Consider the following 27,769-nt stretch of genomic DNA (forward strand, 5'->3'; position numbering starts at 1 on the left):
AAGTAAAACTAGTGATCTGCTGCTATCGTATGTTTACTTGGCATTAAACACTAGCTTAATATTTTAATTTGACTTAAAGATGAATGCCAAAAAAGCATTTTCACACTTAATCTTAGCCAAAAGGCTGAGAAGTGATCAAAAAAGCATTTTCAATTTTGCACCTGGCTCATGGATTTCTTAAAAGTTACTGTGGCTAAAGTATTATAGTGAAGGTATCTGTCTGCTTAAAATTCTTGAGTAGCTACCTCACCAGGTTAAATCCAAACTCCTTAACAGGCATTTAAAACCCTCTGTTATTGTCCTCACATAAACCCTGTCCAGCTTAATTTCTTGTTATTTCCACTTATACTTTATACTCCCAAGTTTTCTCACCTTGCCAGTCCCTAGTCCTAGCAGCAACATCTAGATGTTATTGAAAAGAAATGACTACTTTGTTTTCCCCTAGGTGTTGGAGCTTTGCTGAAAAAGCTTGTCAGTTGAGATTTTCCTAAAATCATGCTACCTAATTTTAGCAGGACTTTCACTGTTGCTTACGATTCTTTTCCTTTTTTCTCATGTGTTCTTTTTCTGCCCTATTTCTAAACTTTATCCACTCTTTTTGATTTCTTTGGTTTCCTCTCTTTCTTCTTTTAGATAATGTTTTACTTGCTAAGATTAGAATCATCTAATTTCTTTTGCTGTTTATTTTAAAATTGCTCTTTTTACCATACCTCTTTCTCCTTTGTACACATTAAAGGCCTGTTATCTCTCCTAGCCAGGGCCAACGCTCATGCCTGTGTTGTTGATGTCATCCATTTCATCATTCATGTAACTTTGCTTTTATTTTAAAGTCCATACTCTTTTTTAACATTTTGATTGAGAGACTATAATGTCCTACTCTTTTGTTTATTATTAACCTTCCTAACATTTGAGTAGGCTTGTGGAAAGAAAGTTTGTTCAAATTCTGCTCTGTTTTAGTCTTTTTTTAAGAGTGGTTTTATCAAGTTTCAATTCATTCTTCCACATTCAATTTAAATTTATAGTGCTTTTAAAAATGTTTTCCCAGTAAATTTAATTTTTCTTCTTTTCTGCAGTCCTTTTCAATTATTTATTTGTATATTTCTGATAGTCATTTTGAAAGAACTTAGTTGAATGTGTCAGATCAACTTTTCTCATAAAAATAAATTAATGATCATCAGTAATGATGCATGAAATAGAAATTGCTGAAGGCTGCTTTAGAGTTAGGTTTGAAATTCTGCCAGGAGTTCTGGAGAACAGGGATGAGGGTGGGGAGAGCACACTGCTCTGTAGGTCATGGTAGAGGATAGGGAAGAGAGATTTTCCTGAAAAGGCAGTCAGAGATTTCTCTCCTGCAATTGAGTGGAGGAAAAGAAAGGTTAATGGGAATAATAGATGGGGAAAATGTACATAGTGGGGTTTTTTTGACACTTGCCTAAATAGAGTAAAATTATAAAGTAATGTTAAATTGGTGAGATTACTAAAAAACTCAAGAACATAGTTGGACTTTTTGTCAGGTTTTACTTGGTGAAAAGTTGGTAAAGGCTGATTTGAGATACAGGTTGCCATTGTTTGTTTCATTAAAGTTGGCATTTTGGTCAAAAGGCTATTTCTTTGTTTTTTTTTAACATGAAAAAGATGCAAAACATCTTATAGTAGAATGTAAAGCAAACTCTTATTCAGATACATAAGAATAAAATGAATTGTATCAGTTTGGTGAATCATGATGAGATATCATGATTTTACTTTTTTCATCTATTCTACCTGTATTAGCATACTTAAAATTTTTACTGTGAATGTAGGTCACAGCCTAATATTGCCTTAATTTTTAGAAAATAAACAAGTGAAGTGAATAAATCGACTTACTTTGTGGAATTTAGAGAAATTGAGAGTTGAATGCATGCTTTCAAGCCATTTTTTTATTCCGTAGATACCTAGTATACTTCTCGTGTGCAAGGTGGTATTGTAGATAGCTTTCTGAAAGTTCTAACTATAGTTCCTTCTTCACTTTCCACAGGTAACAGTGCTAGGATCCTCATCCCTTTAATTTCCCAAATAGCTCTTGTAACCATCTTGTTTTTATCATTCATTCTCTCCTGCCTGTACTATTTCAGCAGCATTCAGCTGGTCTCCTACATTCCAGCCTAATTCATTCTGATGCCAGGATGATCTTTGGAAACCATAAATGTGATCCTGATAGTCAACTGCTTGGATACCTTAAGTGATCACCACTATGTACCATATTCCTTAGTATATCATAAAAGTTTTTCAGTTTTTCTATGACCTCATCATCATGCCTTCACCTCACACTCTAGGTTAGCTTATAGACTCCATGCAGTTCCCTGCACTTCTCAAATTCACGTTTTCATGCCTTTGGATCATACTTTTCTCTCTAGTTGCCATATGGAATATCTGTCCTTTTTAAAATAATAAGAATATTATTAAACTAAGACTACTACCACCAAGAAAAGCAATGATGGTAGGTAGACTGTATATAGCTTTTACTGTGTGGCAGGCACTCCACCTTCATTTACTCATTTGTTTTTGCAACAACCCTATGAAGTAGATACAAATAAGAAAACTGAGGCACAGGAATCATATGTAACTTGCCCAAACTCAAACCTGTAGAAAGTAGTCCTGAACCCAGACATGTGACAGTAGAGTCTGTGCTCTAAGCTGCTGCACTGCATTGCCTCTTCATGCATAAGACTCTTAATGTATCACTACTTTGGGATTCCTTTGCAGGTCCTACCTCTCCACCTCTCAGGAAGAACAGACTGTTCCCTTGTTTGAATGTCTTCTGACTAACAGTATAGCACTGAGGACATGTTACTGCATTTACACTCTTCTGCCTTGCTTCCTAAGGGCAGGAATACTGTGTGTTTGTATCTCATTCTTGTATCTCCAGTGTTTGACACGTATTTAATTGCAAGCCTCATGGATAAATGAGTGCGTAGATGACTGAAATTTAAAGGTGGAAGGAAGTTTAGAGATCATCCAGTTTAACCTTATTTTATAGATGAAGAACTTGAGATTAAGTGAACGTGATGGGAATACTGGATTTCAGTGTGGATGATTTACCAAAGTTAAGTTTTATTAAGAGTCTTTAGTGGTTGGTAACCCATTTAATTTGATTCAGAGTTCAATCAGAAGAACTGCTTTTATAGTTGAGAGTGTTCTAGGTAATATTTGGCAGAGTCTGGTTTAGGGTACAGCATTTAATATGTTATACTGTATTTATGATCATTTATATGTCATATCTCTTGTCGCCATGAAGCAGATAACTTGGCTGTATCATTTGCTTTTGTAGATCATCTGAGTACTTTCTAATGTCAGATTTAATTTTTTTTTTTTAAGAATTGGGTTGGAAGGTTGTAAAGAATTCTGACATGCAACCTTTGAAACTTATTGGTAGGTTTTGATTCTGGGGAATGGGACTATGGAGTTAATGACAATATTCTCTACTTTTTTCTGTATTTAAATTTTTTAATAATGAAAAATAGGGGGAAATAGGGAGATGCTGGTAAAAGAGTATAAACTTTCAGCTATAAGATGAATAAAGAAAGTTAGCGAAGGAAAAAAAAAGAACAATAAAGCCTAAAAGTTGTAATCTCTACTTTGGCTATGTGAAATTGAAATGTCTATTTGTAAATATAGGTACTCATAGAAAACTCTGTACTCTTCACCATTTCTTTCTGAGCTTATGCTGCTTTAGCAGAGTAAACAATTTATGTATTTTTATTGACTTCATACAGATAAAATTAATTTTTGTCTGATAACTGGCTTTGGGTGATTTTATGTTTAATGTATTTAACTGAAGACCAATGATGGGAAACTGATATGTATTATGTTTATAGCTTCCTGGGAGAAAAAGCCCCAAATTATCTTACTTTCATTTTTTTTAAATTTTATTTTTCCTTCTTCTCTCCAAAGCCCCCCAGTACATAGTTGTATATTTTAGTTGTGGGTCCTTCTGGTTGTGGCATGTGGGACGCCACCTCAGCATGGCCTGATGAGCAGTGCTAGGTCTGCGTGCAGGATACGAACCGTTGAACCCCCGGGCTGCTGAAACAGAGTACACAAGCCCAACCACTCGGCTATGTGTCTGGCCCCTACTTTCATTTTGATATAACACAATAGCGTAGGTAGGATTCGTCACTATTGTATATTACATTTGTTTGCAGTTATAATTTTGTTATTTCAGAAGTTCGAATTCTTTCACAAGATTCTAGGTGGACCATGGATGGTGGGTAGGGGACTATAGGTAAATGTTAGTTATTGCTAACATCCTGCTTTTCACCTGTTAGATGATGGGCACATGGATATTCTTTATGAGTGAATAATTTAAGTTAGTAAAGTAAAGAGCCTTGCATAGAGAAAAATTCCTAATATGAGTAATTAACACTTTTCGGTACTTGAAAATTTATTTGTTGGTAAGTGCACATACAGATACGATTTCTTTATCTGAAATCATAACATTTAAGAATTTGAATTAAAATTTATAGAGTTGATTCTATTAATATCCGTTCTTTTAAGGGTTCTGATGACTGTCTTGTGAAAATCTGGGCAACAGATGATGGGAGATTATTAGCTACTTTAAGAGGACATGCTGCTGAAATATCAGACATGGCTGTAAACTATGAGAATACCATGATAGCAGCTGGAAGTTGTGATAAAATGATCAGAGTCTGGTGTCTTCGAACATGTGCACCTTTGGCTGTTCTTCAGGGCCACAGTGCATCTATAACCTCACTACAGGTAATTGTTTTAATCCTTATAAAGTCGTTTTGATTATAACTCAAATTTTAAGAAATCACTTTTATAATTCATTGTATGAAGCCAGCTAAAATGAGGAAAGGAATATTTCTGCTTTCTTTATAAATAATGTAAACTTCAAGTAACATGTTAGTCATGACCTTCATCAATTCTGCATGTTTTCTAACTCTGTTATTGTTAGTTGCTATTTGTATGGTAAAAAGTGAATTTATTATTTGGACTATGTCACTCATCTTGTAAAAATATTTTTTTTCTTTGATTGCTTTTCAGTTCTCACCGTTGTGCAGTGGCTCAAAGAGATATCTGTCTTCTACTGGGGCAGATGGCACTATTTGTTTTTGGCTATGGGATGCTGGAACCCTTAAGATAAAGTCAGTTGCTCTTTTATTTCATAGAATAAATGTGTTTAATTTAGTGGTTGACATTGCAGAAGTATAACGTAGTCAATGATAGGAATAAATTTACTTTTTCTCTTTGAGTAAATAACAGAAATTCATTTTGGCTCTTCACTGACCTCTTTCATTTTTATGCTTCAAAGAAAGTTAACGTTTGTTTCTTTTTTCTGTTACTTTTTGCTAGCCCTGGCTCTTTCCCTTAGAATATGCCTGTCTTGTTTCCACTCCTTTCTGTATGCGGTGTAGTTTCATCTCAATAGCTCCTTCTGGTGCTAAGAACATAATCTTAGAGTTAAGTCTGTTCTTTAGAAGAATTGTAATTGTTTGTTACCACATGTACAGACTTTAGATTTTATCATAGATCTAGGGAAACTTAGGAAAACACAATCATTAAATTTTCACTAAACTACATTGAGGTAGATAGATGTACCCTTCCCCCTACCCCATAATAGCGTTTTGCATTTGTGCTTTCACTTACCTTGATTTATCAAAATAAGTTGGCTGGACAATATTATCTTTTGATTTAGGACACTGAGTCAAAGAATGGTTAAATGACTTTCCCATAGTTAAAACAGTTTTTAAAAATTGCAAGGCCAGGACTAGAACATTTCTCTGGCTTTTGATCCTGTGCTGTCTATGCCGTGCCACCTCTTGAGTGGATGTAGTGGGGAAAGGAAGTGCAGTATTTACCCCATAAACAGTCTGTGAATGGGAAGGTAGTGCATCTGTGATTGCACAGTGTTGAAATGGCCATCTCTGTGCTCTCAGGGTAGAAAGTCATTCTGATTAGAAGGTGTATCTTAATAATTATCTTAGACTTCTGTTTATAAATTATCAACCCAAGTTGAGTTATTTAATAAAATAATTTGTGTGTGTCTGCTATTTTAAAATAGTAGTGTTTAGATAAGCTTCGTGCATGTGAACATTCCTGGAGAGTGCCTCTTATGGCAAGGCCTTCTGGGGCCGTGGCAGCTTGAGTAACATAATAAACCAAACTGTACTTTGTTTGAAAAAAGGATTGTGGTCAAAGACAGTTTTTCAGAGAAAACAAATTGATTTCACTTTAGTTTCATTCTTACTATTTAGAATATTGAAGACATTCTGTAGACATTTAGATAAAAGTTGAAATGAAATATTTTGCTGGTGTGTATGGACAATAGCAATAGTTAATTGTTTTCCTTTGAATATTTTTTACCACCTTATGGATCTGATTGGGATACCTTTGTCTTTTCCTGTCTTGTTTTTGTAGAGAAGAAGTGATTAGCAGTCTTCAAATTAGCATAGGAACAAAAATGATTTTACAAAATTAAAGTCTCACTTTATTTGTGCCTCTTGAGGATTATGTTGCTAAGTACAGTAATGCTTGTCCAGATCCTTGAGAAGTGAGTTATTCCACATAAATGATTTTTTTTCAGAACCTTTACGTAGATTCCCCATAAACCCGCTACCCTAACAATTTTTTTCACACAAATGTGTGGTGTTGTTTTTAATGTAGATGTAAGTAGGAACAGGTATGTAGTTTTCTGCTGGTTTTTTCTTAACATTTTAGACATTTATAATAATTTTAATAGCTGCATTCTATTCCACTGATAAGTGGTTCCATACTTTGCTTAGTGATTTTCCTACTTTTGGACATAGACGTTTTTCTAGTTATTTATAAGTCGTATTCTTTTCTATTTTTTGTGATAATTGGCCCTTAAAAACTTGTAAGCTAGAGTCAAACATAAAAACAAGAGTGATTTTTCCCTTAGATATAGGCTTTGGGACACCTTTCTTTGTGTATTTACACATGGTTGATAACTGCCAGAAAACTTGGCAGGACATAGGTGTTACTACATTTAGATCATACAGACTTTAATTACTAATCAAAGGCAAAAATTATATTGAGCTGTAGTGCTTTTGTATAATCTGGGGAAGTGACTTCAACTCAATCTGCATTTAATTGAAGGAATTAATTCTGTCAGTAAATGAAACCTGTTTTGGAAAACCATGTCTTTTGATAAATTTACTTTTATACAGGGTTTATGTGTATGGTAACAATCTCCACTAGTACAGATTCAGCTGCTTAGATGAGTAATCTGAGTGGCTGGATGACTTGGAAGCCAGCTCAGGAGGTCTCTGAGTAGCATATTTAGGTTAGATGTAAGGTGAGAACTGGAATCCTAAAATATGCAGATAATAATAATGACTACAGATTTTTACTAAGCACTTAGTCAGCCACGCTAGTACTGAGCACTTTACATTTGCTACCTCATTTATCTTTACGTCAGCCCTGTGAGGAAGGTACAATTATTATCTTCAGGACAGACACGGGAGAAAATTGAGGTGAATACTGAAGTCTACTGTCAGAACCTCGTCTTAACAACTGTGCCAAATGAAATAGAATTATTCATTCACAGACTATCTAGAACTGGTTGAACCTAATTAAAATACTAATACTATTAGTATTTATTGAGTTAGCTGGGCACAGTACCAAGCATTTTACATGGATTAAACTCATTTAATTCTCAGCAGCTCTGAGATATGTTCTTGTTTTACCTCCATTTTACAGAGGAGGAGACTGAGGTACTGAAATATTAACTTGCTAAGGTCACACACCTGATAAGTGGCAGAATGGGAATTGAACTCAGAGAGTCTGAGTCCAGAGCCTTGTCTTAAAATATTTCCTCAAATGTACATTTAAAAATAAAAATAAATGCTTATCTGCTTTTTCTCTTTAAAAATATTAAAGTACATTTCAAATGGTAGTCTATATGATTGCATATTCTGGTTATGAGTCACATGGTTGCATGGCATTTATGAATGATTGTGCCAAAAATTAACAAAAATGCAGAGCTACAATCCTTAAGATATTAATGAAAGTAGTGCATTTAGTTGACTTTATAATTTCAGATTAATTTACTTAAATTACAATTAGTTTAATTTTACTCTGAATAAATGTTTAGGTTTTCAGAATGTTTTAACTTTCTGTAAACTGTATCCATTAGGTTCAACTCTATTAGAGGCTGAGAATATTAAGAAAAATTTTTATAAATGTCAATTTTTAGAAATTTATTTACAAAAATATTTTTAAGAATTTTAAGTAATACTTTTTGTTCTGTATCAGCAAGAAAGACTATTCTTATTGTTCAGAACATATACTTGATATATCAGAAATATTTTGTACTTTTTTTCCCTAAATGATCACAAAACTGAAATCACTCTTATGTTCAATTGCTATGGATTGTGAAAGTTATGCAGTGCACTCTGGTGGAAGACTCTCATTATTTTTTAATTTTCTTCCCTAATAATTCTGAGAAAAACTAGGTGAAAATGTATATTAAGTAGGGCTTTAAATGTAATCACTGTATTGAAAGATTATAAATAAATTGTAAGTGTATTGGAGCTAATATCATGTAAAATCTATAATTTTTCTTTAATATGGTTGATTGTAACATTAAACATTTAGTGTCAGTAGTATTAATATAAGACCTATAATCTAACACAATTATAGAACTAATGTGAATATAGTTGAGAGTGACCTATTTTCTGTAGATCACTGCTTTGAATGAGCATTATAGTTCACATAAGAGTCAGTCTTCAGGTTTCCACTAGCATAAGTGTAAGATTCTTACGTTTTGGAGTCTTAAAAGATACATTTTGTCACATCAGAAAGTAAACAGAGGGAGATGATTAATTAACAATGTCTAATATTGAACAGGTTTACTTATTGATGGTACATACATATGCCACAGAGGCAGCACCTATTTTGCTAGTGTGTTCATGTTTACAGATGACTTATTTCCTTATGTATTTATGCATTGCTATACTACTGCCTGAAAAACTGAGAACCTGTTAGTTAAATTTGATTAGAAGTGAGTGTGACTAATAACTACATCTTACGTGACAGTGGCTTTGGGATTGTTTCATGTGTGGATTGTTGTATAATCAGAAACTTCCACAAAATCTGTCTCTAGAGTTTCCACAAGATCTGCTGATCATGACACATGATTTCAAACTTGTTTTTAGGAAGGGAGCCATCTATTGCTTCTTACTTAATTTTGTCCTATGATTATTTATTGAAACAGCTGATTTCTGTGTTAGTCCCTTTGGAATATTTTTGATTTTTTATTTTTTGTATTGTAGTCCAAGACCTGCAAAATTTACAGAGCGTCCTCGGCCTGGAGTTCAAATGATCTGTTCATCTTTTAGTGCTGGTAAGATTTTTTTTCTCTGTAAGGTTCACTTAAAATTGCATGTCAGAAAACTCCTAATAGAACACATTAAATTTTGGAAAATATTTACTGTTGTAATATAAATCATATTCTCATACATATACTGGGAGATGATCATAAATTAATTTAGAAATATTTCAGCTTTGCTAGAGTTTATATACTCACATGACTAAGATTTTTCTTTAAGAAGACGCATAGTGCTGTGGTGGGAGAGAATAAATAGTTCCAAAATTGACTCTGTTACAGAATAAATATTTGCATCATTATCTCATAGGAAGAAAGATATTTTAAATCTGTCTTATATTTTCATCAATTTTGGAGTTATCCTCTGGCTAAGTAAAATAAACTTGATTGATATTTGTACATCTTTATTAATTAGTTTGCTCCAAATTGTTCCTATTTGCTCTTTAAAAAGTAGCTGTCTAGCAATGCTAATATCCCAATTATATTTGAGTTCATGCAGCAGTGTTTTGCATGGATATTAACGTCTTAAAACAAATTATGATCTGGAGATTTGAAGTGCATTGATGAGAAAATGAAATGAAACAAGTAGATTTAATAGTTACTATGTTCCTATTACCAGTTCCTTCCACATTCCTTTCCAGTTTGACTTTATGTTTTCGTTTCATAATTGAGGATAGCAGTGGTACCTGAGATCAATGATTGCAGACTGATGACCTGAGTTTATTTTTGCTGTATTACTATCCAAGTGTCTTTAATTTCTAACTTCTAGATTTCCACTGCGACTGCCATGAAGACAGTTTTCCTTGTAGTAATAACAAATACAGGCACTATACATGTGTTCAAAGTACTTGAATGCAATTATATACAGCACTGTTTTCAACACAGTGGGAGAGTATTGATTCCAAGGAGAGAGTAAATTGCATATACAAATAACTGTAATGCAAGTAGAATGTATGTGCTACAAGACAAAAGTCTTAATGAGTGAGAGGAGAACAGGCTCTTTTGATTGAAAAGTTTGTAAAGACAACTTAGTGAAGGAGTTCGCCCCTAAAAGTTTGATAGGGTTTTAACAGATGGGAAATGGGGCTAGAGAGGGATTTCAGCAGAGTTCAAAGGCATATTTTCTAGTGAAGGTGTCTGATAATTTGAACATAGAAGATTATGTAATCACTTAGTGAAATAATTTGTAATGGAAAACTTTACTTCTGTAAATATTGAAAAATGATCCTAGTCAAAGCTATGTTAGCAAACTTCTTTCTTAAATTCAGGTAAGGTGTATTATATTTTGGATAAATATCAATAGTTTTAGAGTAAAATATTAATCATTCAGTATATATTATGGTAATGTTGCTTGCATTTTATTACCTAATTTTCAGAGATTTGAAATAATGTTTTACTCATAAATGTTTGCTATTGTTCCTCAGGTGGAATGTTTCTGGCTACAGGAAGCACAGATCATATTATTAGGGTTTATTTTTTTGGATCAGGTCAGCCAGAGAAAATATCAGAATTGGAGTTTCATACTGTAAGTATTTGTGAAAGAATTAGATGAGTACAATTTAAATGAGTCTAACAGTTTGTATTCAGGATCCTCTTCTTTGTTTATCTGTTTATATATAGGACAAAGTTGACAGTATCCAGTTTTCCAACACTAGTAACAGGTAAAATAATTACTTTTGTTTGTCAAATTCCATTTTTAAAATTATGAAATAGACAATTCTTGTAGTCAGTTTTAATTAGAATTGTGTATGAATTACCCACCTAAAATAAAAATCTTGTCTAGTATGCTGAAAAGTGAATATGGCCTTCACATATATGTGAACATGTCTTTATGTTTTGTTTGTAATAATGTTAGTTTATTTGGCTGCTTTTAATAATAGGGACTTTTATCCATCCTGTATATTTTGTATACATATCAAAGTGTAGGGAAACTTTTAGTAGAGGGTTGGAAGTGTATCACAGTGTAATATTTGAGGCAGAACAGTTTATTGGTGATAAACTTAGATGGCATTGTGTAAATTTTTCCATGTTCTTATTTTAAAATGAAAAAAAGTGATTTTTAAGCACCTTGTGTAGAACAAGTCAAGTTCTTCAATACTGAGAAGAAAATCAGTATTTTTCCGTTGGAAAATATCAATTCTATTTCTAGGTAGTAAATACTGGCATTGAATAACTTTTGAATGTTACTTTTGAGCGCTTTAGAATTTGTGTGTATAGGACTTTAGAAGCTCATAAAGTTTCAGAAATTCTTATATTTGCAGAAAATATCTGATAGAGTCGTCTCTATTGTATTAGAATGCTGTGTACATAAAGACGACTGCTGTCTTTTTTAGTATTTTTAAAAACGTAACTCTGGGAAGTCCATGTTGATAAAAGCACCTTTGATTTTTCTCTGGGGGGTGGGCTCCTTTAATACAGGTTTGTAAGTGGGAGTCGTGACGGGACAGCGCGTATTTGGCAGTTTAAACGTAGAGAATGGAAGAGTATTTTGTTGGATATGGCTACTCGTCCAGCAGGGTAAGAGATCCAGTTTGAAATATTACATCAGTCTAGATAGTCATTTAAAGTATGCTGTATTGCAAGTTGATGTGACTCTCTTTATAAAAGCATATATCAGAATCCATGTTAAAATGATTACTTTTCTATATAACTAGAAGTGCTGTTGGAGGTGAAAATCATTGATTTTTATAAAGGAATTTTGCCATATATGAGAAGATCTGCATTAAAGTATTTTTTCAGTTTAGTTTTGTTAAGGGCCTGATAGTACTCTGAGAATAGTTGTAAGTTTTACCAGTTTTATCAGAAAGGGGAACATATGATGTTCCATCCGTCATGGAGGGATGTTGTGGTATAATTTTGGTTTTAATATTTTATCGTTTTTCTCTATTTGTGTGAAGTAGTCTCAGATGGGAGAGCAAAGCAGTTAGCAGGGCATGACAGCAGCAGCAAAAGATGGAGAGTGAGCAGCATGGCACAGAGGTCCTGGATTCAGACAGAGTTAAAGCAGCAATATTTACTTAAGGTCCTCTATTACTAAGGGCTTAGGAGTGCTAGAATCTTGGGTTTGCTGAATCACTGCAGTGATTTTTGCCATCATTCTTTGTTGATTGAAACTATTCTTACTGTTAAGTGATGGTTATCTATGTTAATAAATATAAATATAAATTATAGAAAATACATTTAGGTTTTTGTCATACTGATATTTTAATAAATAATATCAGGGTAAACAAATACTGTCCTCCACTACTTTCAGCCAAAACCTTCAAGGAATGGAAGATAAAGTCACAAAAATGAAAGTAACTATGGTAGCATGGGATCGACATGACAGTACAGTTATAACTGCAGTCAATAACATGACTCTGAAAGTTTGGAATTCTTATACTGGTCAACTAATTCACGTCCTGATGGTGAGAAAAAAGACTAATTTTTATTGGGTTATAACTGAAGGTGATTTTAGAATGGAGTATTTTCACTGAGGAATAAAGCTTTTATGTTAGCTTAAAACTCTTCCTTTCTAGATAGGTAACAGGTCTTTGTGGGAGATTGGGAATAATTTTAAAATGCAGTTAAATGGGTTTGACTTGGAAATATGGATCTCTGCTGTTTTTTAGTATGTGGGCTGCATCAGTAGTATCCTCAGGTTTCCCCAAATGATAGCCAAGCCCTGGCCAGTTATACTAGCTCAGCTTCATTATTATGCATCGATTAATTTGAAGATTTTTGCCACTTTAATAATTCTTACAACTCCAGTTCTAGAAATGTTTTCATTTTGGTGTTTGAATTTTCTTTTTCTTTCCTTTTTAATACTTATAGTTCTTTGCCACTTCAAAAATGTTTCAGGGTCATGAAGATGAAGTGTTTGTTCTTGAGCCACACCCATTCGATCCAAGAGTTCTGTTTTCTGCTGGTCATGATGGAAATGTGATAGTGTGGGATCTGGCAAGAGGAGTCAAAATTCGGTCTTATTTCAATATGGTAATTATCAGTCTCTTCATTTTAGAGCTGTTAAAAATTTGGGGATTTCTTGACACAGGTATTCTGCATATCACAAAGGAAATCCGTTTAAGAATTGATTCAGACATCATTTTGACTTTGTTTCAAAAAAGAGTTATTTATTCCACACTTTTATTTAGATGCTAAATTTAAAAGAAAGTTGTACATATTACAGTAATGTATATTGTGATAACTAGTTTAGTTAGTGATAACTAGTCTTTAAAATCATTTTAACAGAGAAACTTGGAGAAGCTCACAAGGATGAAGATACAGTATAGATAAGAAAAAAGTTTGGAAAATAGTGAGGAAATTATAAATAAATATTTATATCATGTTATTATACTTCATTAGCAGTCCTTTAGTGCAACAGAATTTGATTCAAATACACCCATCTTAAAATTAAAGCCTGAGAATCAGGCATTCTTGCCTTTTGTCAAGTTATAGTATGTTAGATATTTATTTTGGTTTAAGCCCTTTCCCTCCACATTTTGCTTCTTATATAGATTCTTAGCATATTTTGCTGTTTGAATTTCAGTGGTTTAATATCACACACAGTTTACTGTGCAGTGTTTCCATTCCTGTCTAGCCACTCTGTGAAGTATAAAGAGCTCCTCAAATACTGCTGTGTGTCTAGTCACTGTTTTTTAATCTACTTCCTATATATCAGGGATACCTTTCAACAAAGAAAACAAAAAGAAAAATGTGTTTACTATTTTGACATGTTCAGATCTTTCAAGAAGTCAATTACAGAAACTTTTAGTATTCATAAAACAATACAATTAATAGTGTGTGTGGTCAGGATTATTTTGCTTTCTGTATGGATATGCCTTATTGTATATCAGACCAAAAAAAATGAGACTTGTCAGGTTCTTATTTTTCTAATAAGACTGTTAATTATTTGGGTACAATTGTTAGTGATGGATGGATTTCCTTAGTGATTATGTGTATAGAGGAGATTATTTTAAAAGCAAATCCTTAAATATACTGGTAAAGAACTTTTCCTTGTCTCTTTTTCTATCCTTGTATTTCTGGTTTGCTCCTTTTGGAACATCTCTCTTAAATAAGGGAATTAGTCATTCCTCAGTTTGTCTTTAAGCTTCAAAATAAAACAATTTGTGGCCTATACATGTATTAGTGACTTTATTTAGTAATTTTATGTTTTCAAAGGGCATTTAAGTTATAAAGGTGGATTTTTCCTCATCAGGTAAGTCGATCACACTAATATGCCATTTGATTAGTAGATATAAAAATTGCAGCACCTAGAGATTGAAGTGATTTTCTCTTAAGACCATTACACAGTAGTGGTATACCAGGAGTTGAAGTCAGCCATATTATATTGCATACTCTTTGAAATTAGCTAAGGGATCAAGTAAGATTATTTCCATAAAAATTACTTATTGTTGAATAGGTTTTAGATGAGGATATTTTTCCTGTTTTTCTATAAATAAGAGAAAAGTCTCTAAAGGGCAGAAGAAACAAACTTATGTAATAAGTAGAAGTGGATGGTATCCATAGAATGTTCAAACTGTGAGAAAAACAAAGCACAGACTAAAAAGATTTAAAAATATATCTTGCATTTATAAAACTAGAAAATGAGCTACTTTCATTAAAATAAAAATACTCTCTTGAATTATTTATTTTTTATTTAAAGATTTTATTTTTTCCTTTTTCTCCCCAAAGCCCCCCAGTACATAGTTGTATATTCTTCGTTGTGGGTCCTTCTAGTTGTGGCATGTGGGATGCCGCCTCAGCGTGGTCTGATGAGCAGTGCCATGTCCGCGCCCAGGATTCGAACCAATGAAACACTGGGCCGCCTGCAGCGGAGCGCGCGAACTTAACCACTCGGCCACGGGGCCAGCCCCTCTCTTGAATTATTTTTAAAATTTTTTTTTTTTGGTTAGGAAGATTGGCCCTGAGCTAACATCTGTAGCTAATCCTCCTCTTTTTGCTTGAGGAAGAGTGGCGCTGAGCTAACATCTGTGCCCATCTTCCTCTGTTTTGTATATTGGACACCGCCACAGCATGGCTTAATGAGCAGTGTAGGTCCGCACCCAGGATCTGAATCCATAAAACTTGGGCTGCTGAAGCAGAAGCACATGAACCTAACTGCTACACCACTGGGCCGGCCCCTGTCTTGAACTTTTTGTGTAGTATTTAATGGCTTCTGAAATACTTGTACATATTACCTCCTTTGGGTCTCATGAATACCTTGTAATATAATCAGGGTAGATTTTACTATTACTGGTTTTATGAATGGAGATACTATACAGAGATGAAGTGCTTTGCCCAGGTTTACCTAGGTCACACAGCTATTATACAGTCACTTGGGGGTTAAACTTATATTTTTTGTCCATTGCTAAAGTGTTCTTAATGCTGACTCTAGTTGTGGTTGGTTACTGCACAGCTAACTTGCAACTATACCCAGTTAGTGATATGTCCAGGGGCAAAATGTTTTCGTAATGGTATTAACTCTGAGTATATCTTTTGAGATCTTATAATTTAGCTTGATGATTTTTTTCCTGTCTCTTAATTTTTATAAGTTATCTGAGTGCCCCACGTTTTGCCTTTCACTGTTTTGTTCATTTCATTGTTTGCTTTATCTATGGGCAGATGGAAGATAAAGCATCCAGCATTGCTATTAAGAAAGTAAAAACAGTTTGTGGGAGAAGTAGAAGCTTGTGTTCACTGTCCACTATCAAGAATGTTGAATTTTGGCTATAGTTAGAAATATTTGGCTCTGTGTAGCTAATCACTAAATTTTTGAATTACTAAAATACCATAAAAGTTAATTGAGTACAAATTCAATCTCTGATATTAAATTGTACTAGTAATCGTAAGTTCAATTTAGTGAATATTGGTTTGAGTGCCATTTAGAGGGACTAGTTATTAGAGTGCCTTGGAGGATTTAAGGATGAATAATTCTAGTGGAATACTCTGTCTTTAGATTAGAAATAGTGAAAGTTTAGATGTATTGATTAAGTAATGTTTTGTGTGTATTTTAAAGTCAAAGCTTATAACATGAATAAGTAAATTCATCATTAAACCTATGGCCTGGAAATAAGGAATGTAAACTGAGTTTTATTAAAGAATAGAAATTTTATATATGACTTCTTTAAGATACAAATTTTTGTCAAGTATATTTTGAGAAGACTGCTTCAATATTGGCCCCTCTTTTTATGATAATTAAATTTTCCACTTGAAATTTATAAATACCTTTGCAAAAGGTAATGAAAACATGTAACAAATAATTATTTTTGTATTAATCACCAATTTTACTACACTTTTCTTACCTATTACAGAAATTAAAATTCTTTTCTGAAATTTTAGAAGCAGTAAATAATCTTGTATCATAGGCTTTCAAAGGTAAAAGGTTGAAATTTTTTAAATGCCTATGTTTGATATATATTAATTAGATTTTAATATATTTAATAAATTTTAAAATGAGACATTAATATTTTAATATTGTACTGATATTCATCATTCAGATAAATAGTCTAATTCCTTTTTATCCTGTTACCAAGCCATGACTTTGACTTTTAAAAATCTTCTACTTTAGGACCACTTAAATTTGTAAACAAAAGATTTGAGATTGAGAATTGAGATAAAGATATTTAATTCCTTGTATGCTTATATAATCCCCTAATTTATTTCATTTTAAAATCTTATAAATAGATTCTCAACTTGCTAGTGGTATTGTCTAAAAAAAGTTATGGAGTTATTTTCCTTATTTTTATTGCTAGCTTTCCTCTTAATAGAGGCTCTAAATGATAAAAGTGATTGTGGGTTGGGTTTGGTTTTGTTACTTATAAGAAGTATATGACAAGTGAGATGATGGAACGTGGTGTGAAATGGCATAGACAATACATGTTCATTGTACTCCTCCTCCCCCCTCTTGTCTCATCTTTAAAAATAAAATAAGCTTCAAGTTTTTTTAAAAGTATTTGTTGGAAAAGCATAGTATTTAAAGTAGAAATCTTGAGCCTTTTTATGTTATTTTTATGAATCAGAGAAAGAAGTTAAAGAGAATATTGTAGAGAAGATTATGAACTTAAGACAACTTAATTCTTTTTGTAAAAAAACCTAAATTCTAGGCCTTAAGCTTTACTTATCTATATTTTTATAAAAACTATGTTAATTATTCATGTTTCAGCTGAACAGTCCTTATAACTTGAGTATTCAGGGCAAAAGTAGAGTATATTTGGATATTTTGTTGACGGCACATAGTGTATATTAAGAACATTCCAAACTATCTGCATATAGGTTAGCAAACCCACATTTTTGTCTTTGGTAGTGGCAGGAGGTAAATATCACTATAGCTTTGTTTTGAAAAGAGTTGTTCTAAACTCCAGTTAAGTGCTAAGAGGCAGATAAATTATTCCCAGGCATCACTTGAAAATGTGTGCAGACTCTGTGAAGTTGAGGGCTTTTGTAATAGTCCCATTCCCTGAAAGAGTTAGGCTAGTTTAGAAGTTTAATATAACCATAAATGTTTCTAAATACAGAGTTGTTTTATAGGCTTTTTTCCTTAAATTATCACAGTATAGCTAAGTTTTGACTGCATGTTTAATTAAATATTTAATTTCAAAGGATAAGAAAAAAAGAGTTTCAGGTTTCTTTGTACTAGGCCATTTGATTAGTAGATAGTAAATTGAAGATGTTTGGAGTGAGATTTGGAGACCTTACATCTCTCTCCTCACATCTCTGGCACTTTTGCTTTATCCTTCCTGCTCTCTTTTCTCTGTATCTGTTGTTCCAGCTGTGTCTATGACTCTCTCTCCATATCTTTCTATTTCTGTAATATTATTCAAAACTGTAGTTTGTGGCCTCTTGTCTGGTTTTGATTTTAATTGAAGACTACAATATGTCTCTTGCTAGAACATGATTTTACTGAATTTGATTTTTTGCTTTACTTTTGTTGTTTCATGGGTAAATTCCAAATAACGCTTTTTATTTAATTAAATTTTTCTTATTTTTATAATTGTTAACCTTTCTTTTACTTGAGATTTTAAAAAATGTTCCAGTGTCCACTAATCCAGAACAATGTATTTCTCCTTGCAACGTTCCAAACGAGCAGAGGCTGCCAATCCACCACTCAGAATTTTTGCACATGCCTACTTCTGACATGAACATGTTCTCAGTGTGACCTCTATTTTAGTTTTGGACAGTTGGGCTGCATGTATCTAGGAAAGGTAGAAAGAGAAGCTTAAAATAGGTATCTCATATCGTGTTCTCTTGTGAATCAAGATCTCTCTCTTTTTCTTTCTCTCTTTTTCTCCTTCCTTCCTTGCTTACTTTCATCTATCTCATTCTCTATCTGTTGTCATCTAACAAGTTGTCATATATCTGCACCATGTGTTTTAAAAGGATTCTTTGATGCTTCCAGTCCTTGTTTCAGCCTCTCTGGGTAAGGAATTACCTTCAATCTTCTGATTATAAACTTTAGTTATTGTCACTTTCTTTCAGGTTTCTGGGGTTCTTTAGATTCTGTCTTTTTTCTCATCTCCAGTCGTGCATCGCTTAATAATGGGGATGTCTTCTGAGAAATGTGTCAAGTGATTTTGTCATATGAACATCTTAGCATGTACTTACACAAACCTAGATGGTATGGTCTACTATACACCTAGGCTGTAGGTGCTCATCTTATGGAACCACGGTCTGTATGCTGTCCGCCGTTGACTGAAACGTCATTATTTGGCACATGACCGTATATCCTGGTATCGAAGACAGATGTTAAAATTTGTTGCCATGAGTGTGAGTTTGTCTCTAGCTTGTCACACTGTTTAGTGAATTACTTTTATGTCGTAATTCTTTGACATGTTCCGTGAGTCACTATCACAAGAGTATTTGGAATTTGATAGTTATAAGGGAAAATATGTAAAATTATGCAGAATGTAAACATACAGGTGAAGATATTTTTATTAGCGGATATATGAGTGCTTATTTTGTGCTGATGCACAAAATATGGGGACCACCAGGAAGAGTTAGACATGATCCTTGTTTTTAGCCAACTTGCAGTTAAGTTGGGGAGATGAGATACACCTGAAAAGATAAGTATTAATAAATAGTTTCAAATAGTAGCATGGCATATGAGAAAAAATAATTGCTATCTAAAGATGTAGGGATCACTTCAGAGTGGGTAGTCAGAGAAAGTGGTGTTGAGGGTGTGAAGAATTGGAACTCTGCCTTGAAAGATAAATAAGAATTGAGTCAATTGAGAAAGATAACTAATTTTTTAAGTAAGAGGAATATTATAAGTAACCAAGTAAGAAATGTTGAGACATATTCATAGAGTAGTTTAGAAAGTTCGTGTGAAATAGAATTTGCAAAATGGATGATAAGATGAAAAGCATAAGTTGAGGTAGATTGTTGATGGCCTCAAATTATTTTGTAAGCATAAAGAATAGTTAACGTAGTGGGATTTTTGATGAATTACTTTATGTTTGTATTCCAGAAACTTAAGAGAGTAATAGTTTTGTTGCCAGTAGTAGTATTTCAACTATGAAACTGGAAAGGTGGGAGGAGAACCACTTTTCATCAGTGAAATCATAATGAAAAATTACAGGAGTAGGTAGTAGGAAATTTGTGAAAGAAAAAAATATATAGGAGTTGGTGTTTTGTGACTAATAAAAGGTTTAGAGCCTGAGAGTGACAGAAGATTGAATGAATGTGTTGAGAGTGTTGAGCCTAGGCGATCTTAATAACAGTGATATTAATGGAAATATGAAAGATGTGAATGAAGACTGATTTGTTTTTAGTTCGTTCTTACATACTTTTTGTGATGTACTGTTGTGCTACCTATGTGGAAATGGCCAGCCAGCACTTGGAGATAGAATACTTAGAGGGGCTCAGAGTAGAGAGAAAGAAATGTTAAAATCTTCCGTGTGGAGTGGTGTTTACCTCCTCAAGGAGGTAGAGAGGGCAGTGTAGAGGGCTTAAAGCTGACCTTTTAGAAATAGTCATGTTTAGCAGAATGGACAAGAGATGACAGTCTCTGGAGAGTGTATTAGGAAGACACCACGGTACTATCATGTCAGAGAGGCCGAAGGAGGACGATAAATTTCAAGGAGAACTTGATTAATGTAATTGCTGCCCTCAGAGAAATCAGAACGTGGGTGAACGTTCTGAACAAAATGCTACTCAATTTGAAGAAGAGTTATTTATTTTGGTAATATATATATATTTTTATTGAGTTTATGATAGTTTACAACCTTGTGAAATTTCAGTTGTACTACATTATTGTTTGTCAGTCGTGTTGTAGGTGCACCCCTTCACTCTTTGTGCCCACCCCCCTATATATTTTGGTGAAAATTAGAGCTGATTCTTCAAAGTCACTTTTATATATCTACTGGTATAATCAAGACAATTACAGCAGTCTTCTTTTTTATTTATGTTTATCTTGGCATCGCTTATTTTAAATAGCTAATTCTTATGTAATAATGTTACCATAAATTAATTTTCAATGTTAAAGGAAACATTTATTCAGTAATGATCTTCTAAAGTAATTTGATGACACCTGGACTCCTGGAGTTTGGATAGCTTCCTGTAAGATAGTTTGTTCACACTAAACACTGTATCATAATAATTAGAAGGTGGCCAAAGCATATCTTAATCATATGTATGACAGTGTCTGTCTTCAATATCTAGTGTACATTCTTAATTAAGTTTTTTCCCCCAGATTGATAAACTGTAAAGATTCTTTATACATAGGGAAGGACTTTTTAAGGCTATTTCTTAGCATAAATTCAATTTCTCAGCTGTTTTATTCTTGGGATGAGTCTATCTCATAAAATTCTTGAGGTATCTCAAGAGATTCATAATTTTAAATTGTGGAGCATTTTCTAGGTAAGATGCTCCCTTCTAATCAGTGGTATATTTCGAAAAATGAATGGGACCAAAAAAACTGACCCTGGTCATAGACTTGGAATAATTCCGTAAGAGGATGGTTTTGTTTAGGATAGCCCATATTTTTAACCTTCCTGATTTGTGCTGAGTTCCTCTAGGACTACATACTTCTCGAATTCCGCTGTATATATGTTCCTCATGATGGATGTAATGTAGACCCGGTAATTTTAGTCTGCATTCTAGTGCCTTTAGCATACTTCCTTTTCAGATTTGTCCAGCTCTTTCGAAAAGCCTTCTGAATATCAGATGTTAGGATTTTGGAACTGCGCGGGACTCTAGTGTTCAGTTAAATTATCTCTATCATTTCGCAGAGGTTAGGTGATGTGCCCATTCCTGGAGAAGAGCTCTGGTCTCTCAGGTCTTGCCTAGGCCTCATTCCTCTGTCTCCTTTAATTATTCAACATTCCACTTCACAAAAATGATGTTTGGTTAAATGATGAACCACATATATGATGGTGGTCCCATAAGATTAGTATCATATAGCCTAGGTGTGTAGTAGGCTATACCATGTAGGTTTGTGTAAGTGCACGCTGATGTTAGCAGGACCAAATCACCTAAGGACGTGTTTCTCAGAACATATCCCTATCATTAAGCAATGCATGATTTACTCTATTACGGTTCTGAAAGCATTTAAAGTAGTTCCTTTCTTGTTTTCTCTTGTTTTTTGTAAAATTTTGAGTGAACTGAGATAAATGAAACATCTAACAACACGTGGCCAAGGCAATTTCAGTTCTTTAGTCTTGAATTTTGATGTAAAATTCTACTTATTTATAACAATACTTGTAGTTTTTATTTGCCTAGAAAACATTGAATCCTGACATTTTTACTTGTAGTCTTTAATTTTTTGACAAATACTAAGCTGGTAATACCCTTATGTTAATCTGGAAAAGTAGTTCTATTCTTTGTTGTTTTCGAATCATTTTAAAGTAGACTTGGAATCAATTCCCTTCCTCTGCTGTCTTATCTTCCAGTTTTCTTCACAACCAAGAAATGATCCTGTTTCATTTACAATTCATTTTCTTTTTCTGATAAATGTTTAAGTATATTTTCTTTCATGTGATTAAGTTTTAAGAAAACTTGTTCTTATTTCTTTTCCATAATTATCACCATCCAAAGCAGCATTTATAAACACCAGTGTGCTCATTCCTTCTTTTCAACAAGCTAACATAAAAACTAGTTTTCTTCTTGAGGCAATCTCATTTGTGGTATTATATAAACTTCTTAGGTGGAGCCTAAGTGATACTTTTAGGCTGATACTTTTAGAGTGATACTTTCTCTTTTGACCAAACGCAAACTTTCCTTGAGATGATTCTTCTAATTTTAATTTCACTTCTGTATTTGGTGAACTGCACGTCCATCCCTATGCCATATTTTTATCACGGAAGAAAGAAAAGTACCATTTCTCTCTTTTCCAAGCATTTCCTGGGATATTGGAATAACTAATAAAATTCAGTTTGTTCTAGATCAGTGGATACCGGAACTGAGAGGAGGTGTTTCTTACCTGATAATGTGTGTATGTTCCGATTCTGCTAATCCAGAAATCCAATCGCATTTGTTGAAAATCATCCTTAGTTGTTATTTGTTAGGGAGTCAACTCCCTATTTTAGTTGTTTTCTGAAATTCAGTCCCTAGATGTGCTTTAGATAGGGTAGAATTTTTACCTCTTTCAGAGCACTGCTAAAGAAGTTTTCAACTGGAACGTAGTCTGAAGAAGCACTGAGAGCAAAAAAATTCAGAGTGGTGATTGGCCACCTCTGTTTGATTGACAGGTTGCAGGGAGAAACCCATTCGTTCTGGATTAATGGAACTGGAAAACAGAAAACAATTATCAGGTAAAAAAAACCTTTTCTTTAACCTTTGAAATTCACCATTTAAAAGATGAGTCAGACCATCAAGGGAATTATTACCAAAAGGAAAAAAATTCAGTGTCTTGTGAGCAGTGATCTCTGGCTACTACTTCCAAGAATTAGAAAAATATCACTATAGTTACTACACATGTCAGCCTTTGCTGAAGGGGCTTGATTAAATGCCGATAAGAAGGAATGTAAGATGCAGTTACATTTTAAATCTGCATTAAAGACAAGAAGCAGAATTCTATGGGTGGGGGAAATTGTTGGTGTTTTGTTTCCTGGATTGTGTCTGGTCTGTGGATGAAGAGAACACTTTGTTTTTCAAGGCTGTTAATCTGGCACTTTTCTTGAATATTCACAATTACTGTACTGTGTGTTATACTTACTCTTCACTTCATGTATACTTATACATCTTTTGTGTACTTATATATCTTTTATCATAAAATTTTAGTAACAGTAGTGACCAATTCTTTATATTTTAATGGCAGTTTTCTGATTGTTGGTTAAATACATTTCAGATTGAAGGCCAAGGACATGGTGCAGTGTTCGACTGCAAATGCTCTCCTGACGGTCAGCATTTTGCATGCACAGACTCTCATGGACATCTTTTAATTTTTGGCTTTGGCTCCAGTAGCAAATATGACAAGGTAAAATATGATGACCATGTATCTTCTTATGCTTTTTTCTTTTTAATCCATGGATGTTTAGGGGTTGTATATTTTTGGAAGAGGGTGAAAATCATTTGTACTTCAGCATAAAGCTTGAAGAATCGTGTTTTAAATAGTCTGGAGACTTATGTTCTGGAGAGGAGGGCGAACACAGTTGTTAAATCTCTTTTCTGTAATGGACATTAGATAGTAATTAGATCTTATTTAATCTTTATATTTCAGAAGGCATAACGTTTTACCTAGCTTGCTAGAGCAATCTAGATTGCAGTTCTTAAGTTGGGGAGGGGAGATGTTGTCCACAGAGGGACTCTGAAATATGTAAAATGTTTTATTTATTTACTGAATGATATTCATTTATGTGGGGTACAAATCTATGGTTTTCATGTGGTTCTCAAAAATGTATAGCCTCCTGATGGTAGCTACTGATGTTTTTAAGTATTAAAGACTCTAAGATTAGTGACTAAAAGACTTACATTCTTATTTGCGGTAGAGTGGTATAAAAGATAATCATAGTAAAAACTGAATAGTTCATAGATTCATTTAAGAAATTCCAAATTAACCAATAATATTTTGAAATTACAGATGTATCAAGCTTGAGTTCAAATTAATAATTTTATATTATTTCAAAAATTTTAGAGAAAATGCTTAACTCTTGGGAAGTCATGTCATGTTATCTTTTTATATTATATAAACCATGCTTACTGTATACTTAAAGATTTTCTTTTTCTTTTTTCCTTCAATTTTTTTTTTGCTAGGAAAGATTTGCTCTGAGTTAACATCTCTTGCCGATCTTCCTCTTTGTTTAAGATTTTCTTAAATTGTATAAGTGATTTCATTAAAGAGCTTAATTCAAAGACTAAATTCATTGCATGATTTCTCTTTGCAAAATGCTAAAACAAATAATTATCATATTTAATAATTTTAAAAAATAAAGCATGGTAACTCTGTGAAAGTAATAGTACCACTGAATGATTTCTACTTAGATTTGATTTTATGATTTAATTTGAAATTATGTAATTTATTTTTAATGTGAGGTTTTTATGTATACAATCTCTTCCTTCTTGCAGAGAAAATTCAAAGCAGCTACTTTCCTGATCATAAAGTTTAAAGTAGAAAATATAAAGATTTATTTACAATTAGTTCAAGACAATATTCTTTTATGTTTTGCTTTACTACCATGATTTATATTAAAATGTTTGCCTTCCATTAGAAATTTATAACAATAAATTTTTATTTTTTGATCTTTCATGGACCTGTCTTTTTACAGATAGCAGATCAGATGTTCTTTCATAGTGATTATCGGCCCCTTATCCGTGATGCCAACAATTTTGTATTAGATGAACAGACTCAGCAAGCGCCTCATCTCATGCCTCCCCCTTTTTTGGTTGATGTTGATGGTAACCCTCATCCATCAAGATATCAGAGATTAGTTCCTGGTCGTGAAAATTGCAGGGAGGAGCAACTCATTCCTCAGATGGGAGTAACTTCCTCAGGTACATGCTTTTTTTCATATTCAACCAAATTTTTCTTTTACTACTCAAGCCTTATAAAATTGCTATTTTGTTTTTAATTATTTTGAACAAATGAGAAGTAAAATAGTTTTTTCATACTTCTCTTTGTTCTTTGAATAATGCTTAAATATTACAAGGTAGTTAAGGAACATTGAAGATTTAAGGCAGTGATTTTGGTCTGTATCAATTTATAGCCTCTAGGGACTAACAGGATACCTTCCTGTATTTGGTATGAGGTGGGTCAGTTCATTTGTTTATTCGTCCAACAACATATATTGAAAATCTTCTCAGTCTCTGATACCTACTAACCTGTGGAGTGAGGTGGATTCATAGACACAGTTATAAACAAATACATAGTTAAAAATTGTGATAAATGTTATTAAAGAGACTAACAGTATAACGTGAGAGAGAAAATGAGACTCAACAGCCTATTCACATTGATTATTAATTTAAGAAGTGATCAACTTTTAGAAGTTTATAAGAAAGATAGGAATGAAAAGTGTTGAGATCTGTTTTAGTGAAGTAATGGAGGGTGAAAGTCAAATTAGTCCAAGAATTGAATGAAAGTTTAGATGGAAACAAGGTTTACAGACTCCTCCTTACCCCTTTTTACCAACTTTGGACAAGAAATGTAGCACTAATTTATTAAGTGAAAGTAACTGAGAGAGTCCATAAAGAAGGTTAAGCTAGTTTTGCAATTATGAATCTTTCTGTTATATTTTAGACTAGAAAAATGTTTATAAAAATGTTTTAAGTTCTGGACTTTAGCATAATGGACAAAACTTAGATATAATGGACACACATAGGATATAATATGTAATAAGTAACTTTTAAATAATGAATTTAGATTCTGTAAACAGCACAGTAAAAATCAGTCTCATTGCATTATAGAGAACCCACCTTTTATTTTTCTTAAAGGATTGGTCATGAAATTGCAATGAAGATGGACATATTGGATAGGAAGGGCTGCTGTTGGAACTAGACATGCCTACTCAGGGTGGAGGGGGAGGAGCAGCATTAGAGCAGTAGTCCCTGCTGCTGCTTGTAGAGAGTAGTGCAGTCCAGCAGACCTGAATATCTGTGGGACATGAAACTAAAATATCTCGGTATGTGGACACAGCATGAACTCAAAGAATCCTTGAACACATAATATTCAAGAAGTCTAGGCAGGCATTCAGATTAGAGAAGTCTTAATTGTTAGAAGTCTTGGTCATAAGACTGAAATGAAGATAAATGTCTTCCATTCTCTTAGAGGGAAATTGGCGAGAAGCAGATCTTGCCCAGGTCTCAAAATAGATACCTTGGCTGAGATTTCAGGCACAAGGAAATAAGGAAAGATTTCACTTGTTAAGATATCAGTGCCACTTAGTTGTGATTATTACTTTTTCTGCCATTTAACAGTTTATAAAAGGCTTTTATAAGTAATATGTCATTTCATCTTTCTATCTGTGGTATCCCAAAGCTAGAAGTTGAGAAGATGGAAATTTAACGTTATGGCTTGTTCAAGTTAAAGTAGGTAGAATCACAGGGACTCAAACCCAGCTCTGACTCCAAGTCCATTGTTCTTTCTTCCATACTTAGCTGCCCTTACGGTGAAGAAGTAGACTTGAGCTTGAAAATGAAATAGATGCCAGTGATTAGTACAGGGCCACAAGAGAATCTGTAGCAATAGTTACAGGTTCAGAGTGAGTCACAGAATTTTTAAATGTTCTAGGTCACAGAATTCAGGGTAAACATCATTTTTTTCATTATTTTAGACTTATCGAGTATAAAAATAGAACACGAAATAATACTTTTTGAAAGAACTTCAGCATCATTTCTAACCTGTATTTCTATTTGCAAATTCAGATCTATAATAAAATTTATTTGGGGAAATCCCTTAGAGTTAGATAAAAATAGATGATGGCTATTATAATAATAAGGTGACATGAATGCAGTTTTGTTATATTTACACTGAACAGTACACTTTAAATGTACTTCCTCAGTTGTAAACTTGTTCTACATCATACTACTCATCAGTGTTCAAATATGAGATGTTTTCCCAGCGACATACTGGGAAAGAAGCATGCACAGGCAACAACTTTTACCTCTCTCTACTTTTACCACTTTCTGGCTTCGTGATCTTGGACAAGTTATTTTATCCCATTTAATTTTAGTTTTCTCTTATAAAATGAAATAACATTATGTGCTTAATTTCCCTTTTCCTTACACCTTCCTTCCTATTACCACTCCTTCATTTGAGAATATCCTTTGTATCTGCTCTTCCCAGCCCACTTTAAAAGTCTGATCTCATCAAATCCTCTTATATACTCACACACCTGATATTAATTTCTCCCTTCTCTGCTCTCATGGCAGTGCTTTCATATGTCTGATAACTTTTAGACATTTTTTAATTCATTCAGCAGGATTGAACATTTTTATATGCCTGGCTTTGTGCTAAGATTTAGAATTAGAATATTAAGGTAATTAAGACAATCCATGCTTTGGAGGAACTAAGTA

General features: G+C 33.3%; 1 protein-coding gene across 4 annotated transcripts in view; it reads left to right on the forward strand.

Annotated features, from left to right (window-relative positions):
- The window catches only part of PHIP (pleckstrin homology domain interacting protein), a 130,952-nt gene that overhangs the window by 42,067 nt on the left and 61,116 nt on the right, over positions 1–27,769 (forward strand). For all 4 annotated transcript variants that reach the window (XM_046674974.1, XM_046674977.1, XM_046674975.1 and 1 more), the window contains exons 5-14: positions 4,534–4,755; positions 5,044–5,144; positions 9,294–9,364; positions 10,771–10,871; positions 10,967–11,007; positions 11,765–11,863; positions 12,600–12,753; positions 13,187–13,321; positions 23,610–23,738; positions 25,027–25,252. In XM_046674974.1, the coding sequence (XP_046530930.1) occupies positions 4,534–4,755; positions 5,044–5,144; positions 9,294–9,364; positions 10,771–10,871; positions 10,967–11,007; positions 11,765–11,863; positions 12,600–12,753; positions 13,187–13,321; positions 23,610–23,738; positions 25,027–25,252 (1,279 nt within the window). The remainder of the gene's footprint in view (positions 1–4,533; positions 4,756–5,043; positions 5,145–9,293; positions 9,365–10,770; positions 10,872–10,966; positions 11,008–11,764; positions 11,864–12,599; positions 12,754–13,186; positions 13,322–23,609; positions 23,739–25,026; positions 25,253–27,769) is intronic.

The sequence above is a fragment of the Equus quagga genome, chromosome 11 (assembly GCF_021613505.1).
Source record: "Equus quagga isolate Etosha38 chromosome 11, UCLA_HA_Equagga_1.0, whole genome shotgun sequence".
NCBI lineage: Eukaryota > Metazoa > Chordata > Mammalia > Perissodactyla > Equidae > Equus > Equus quagga.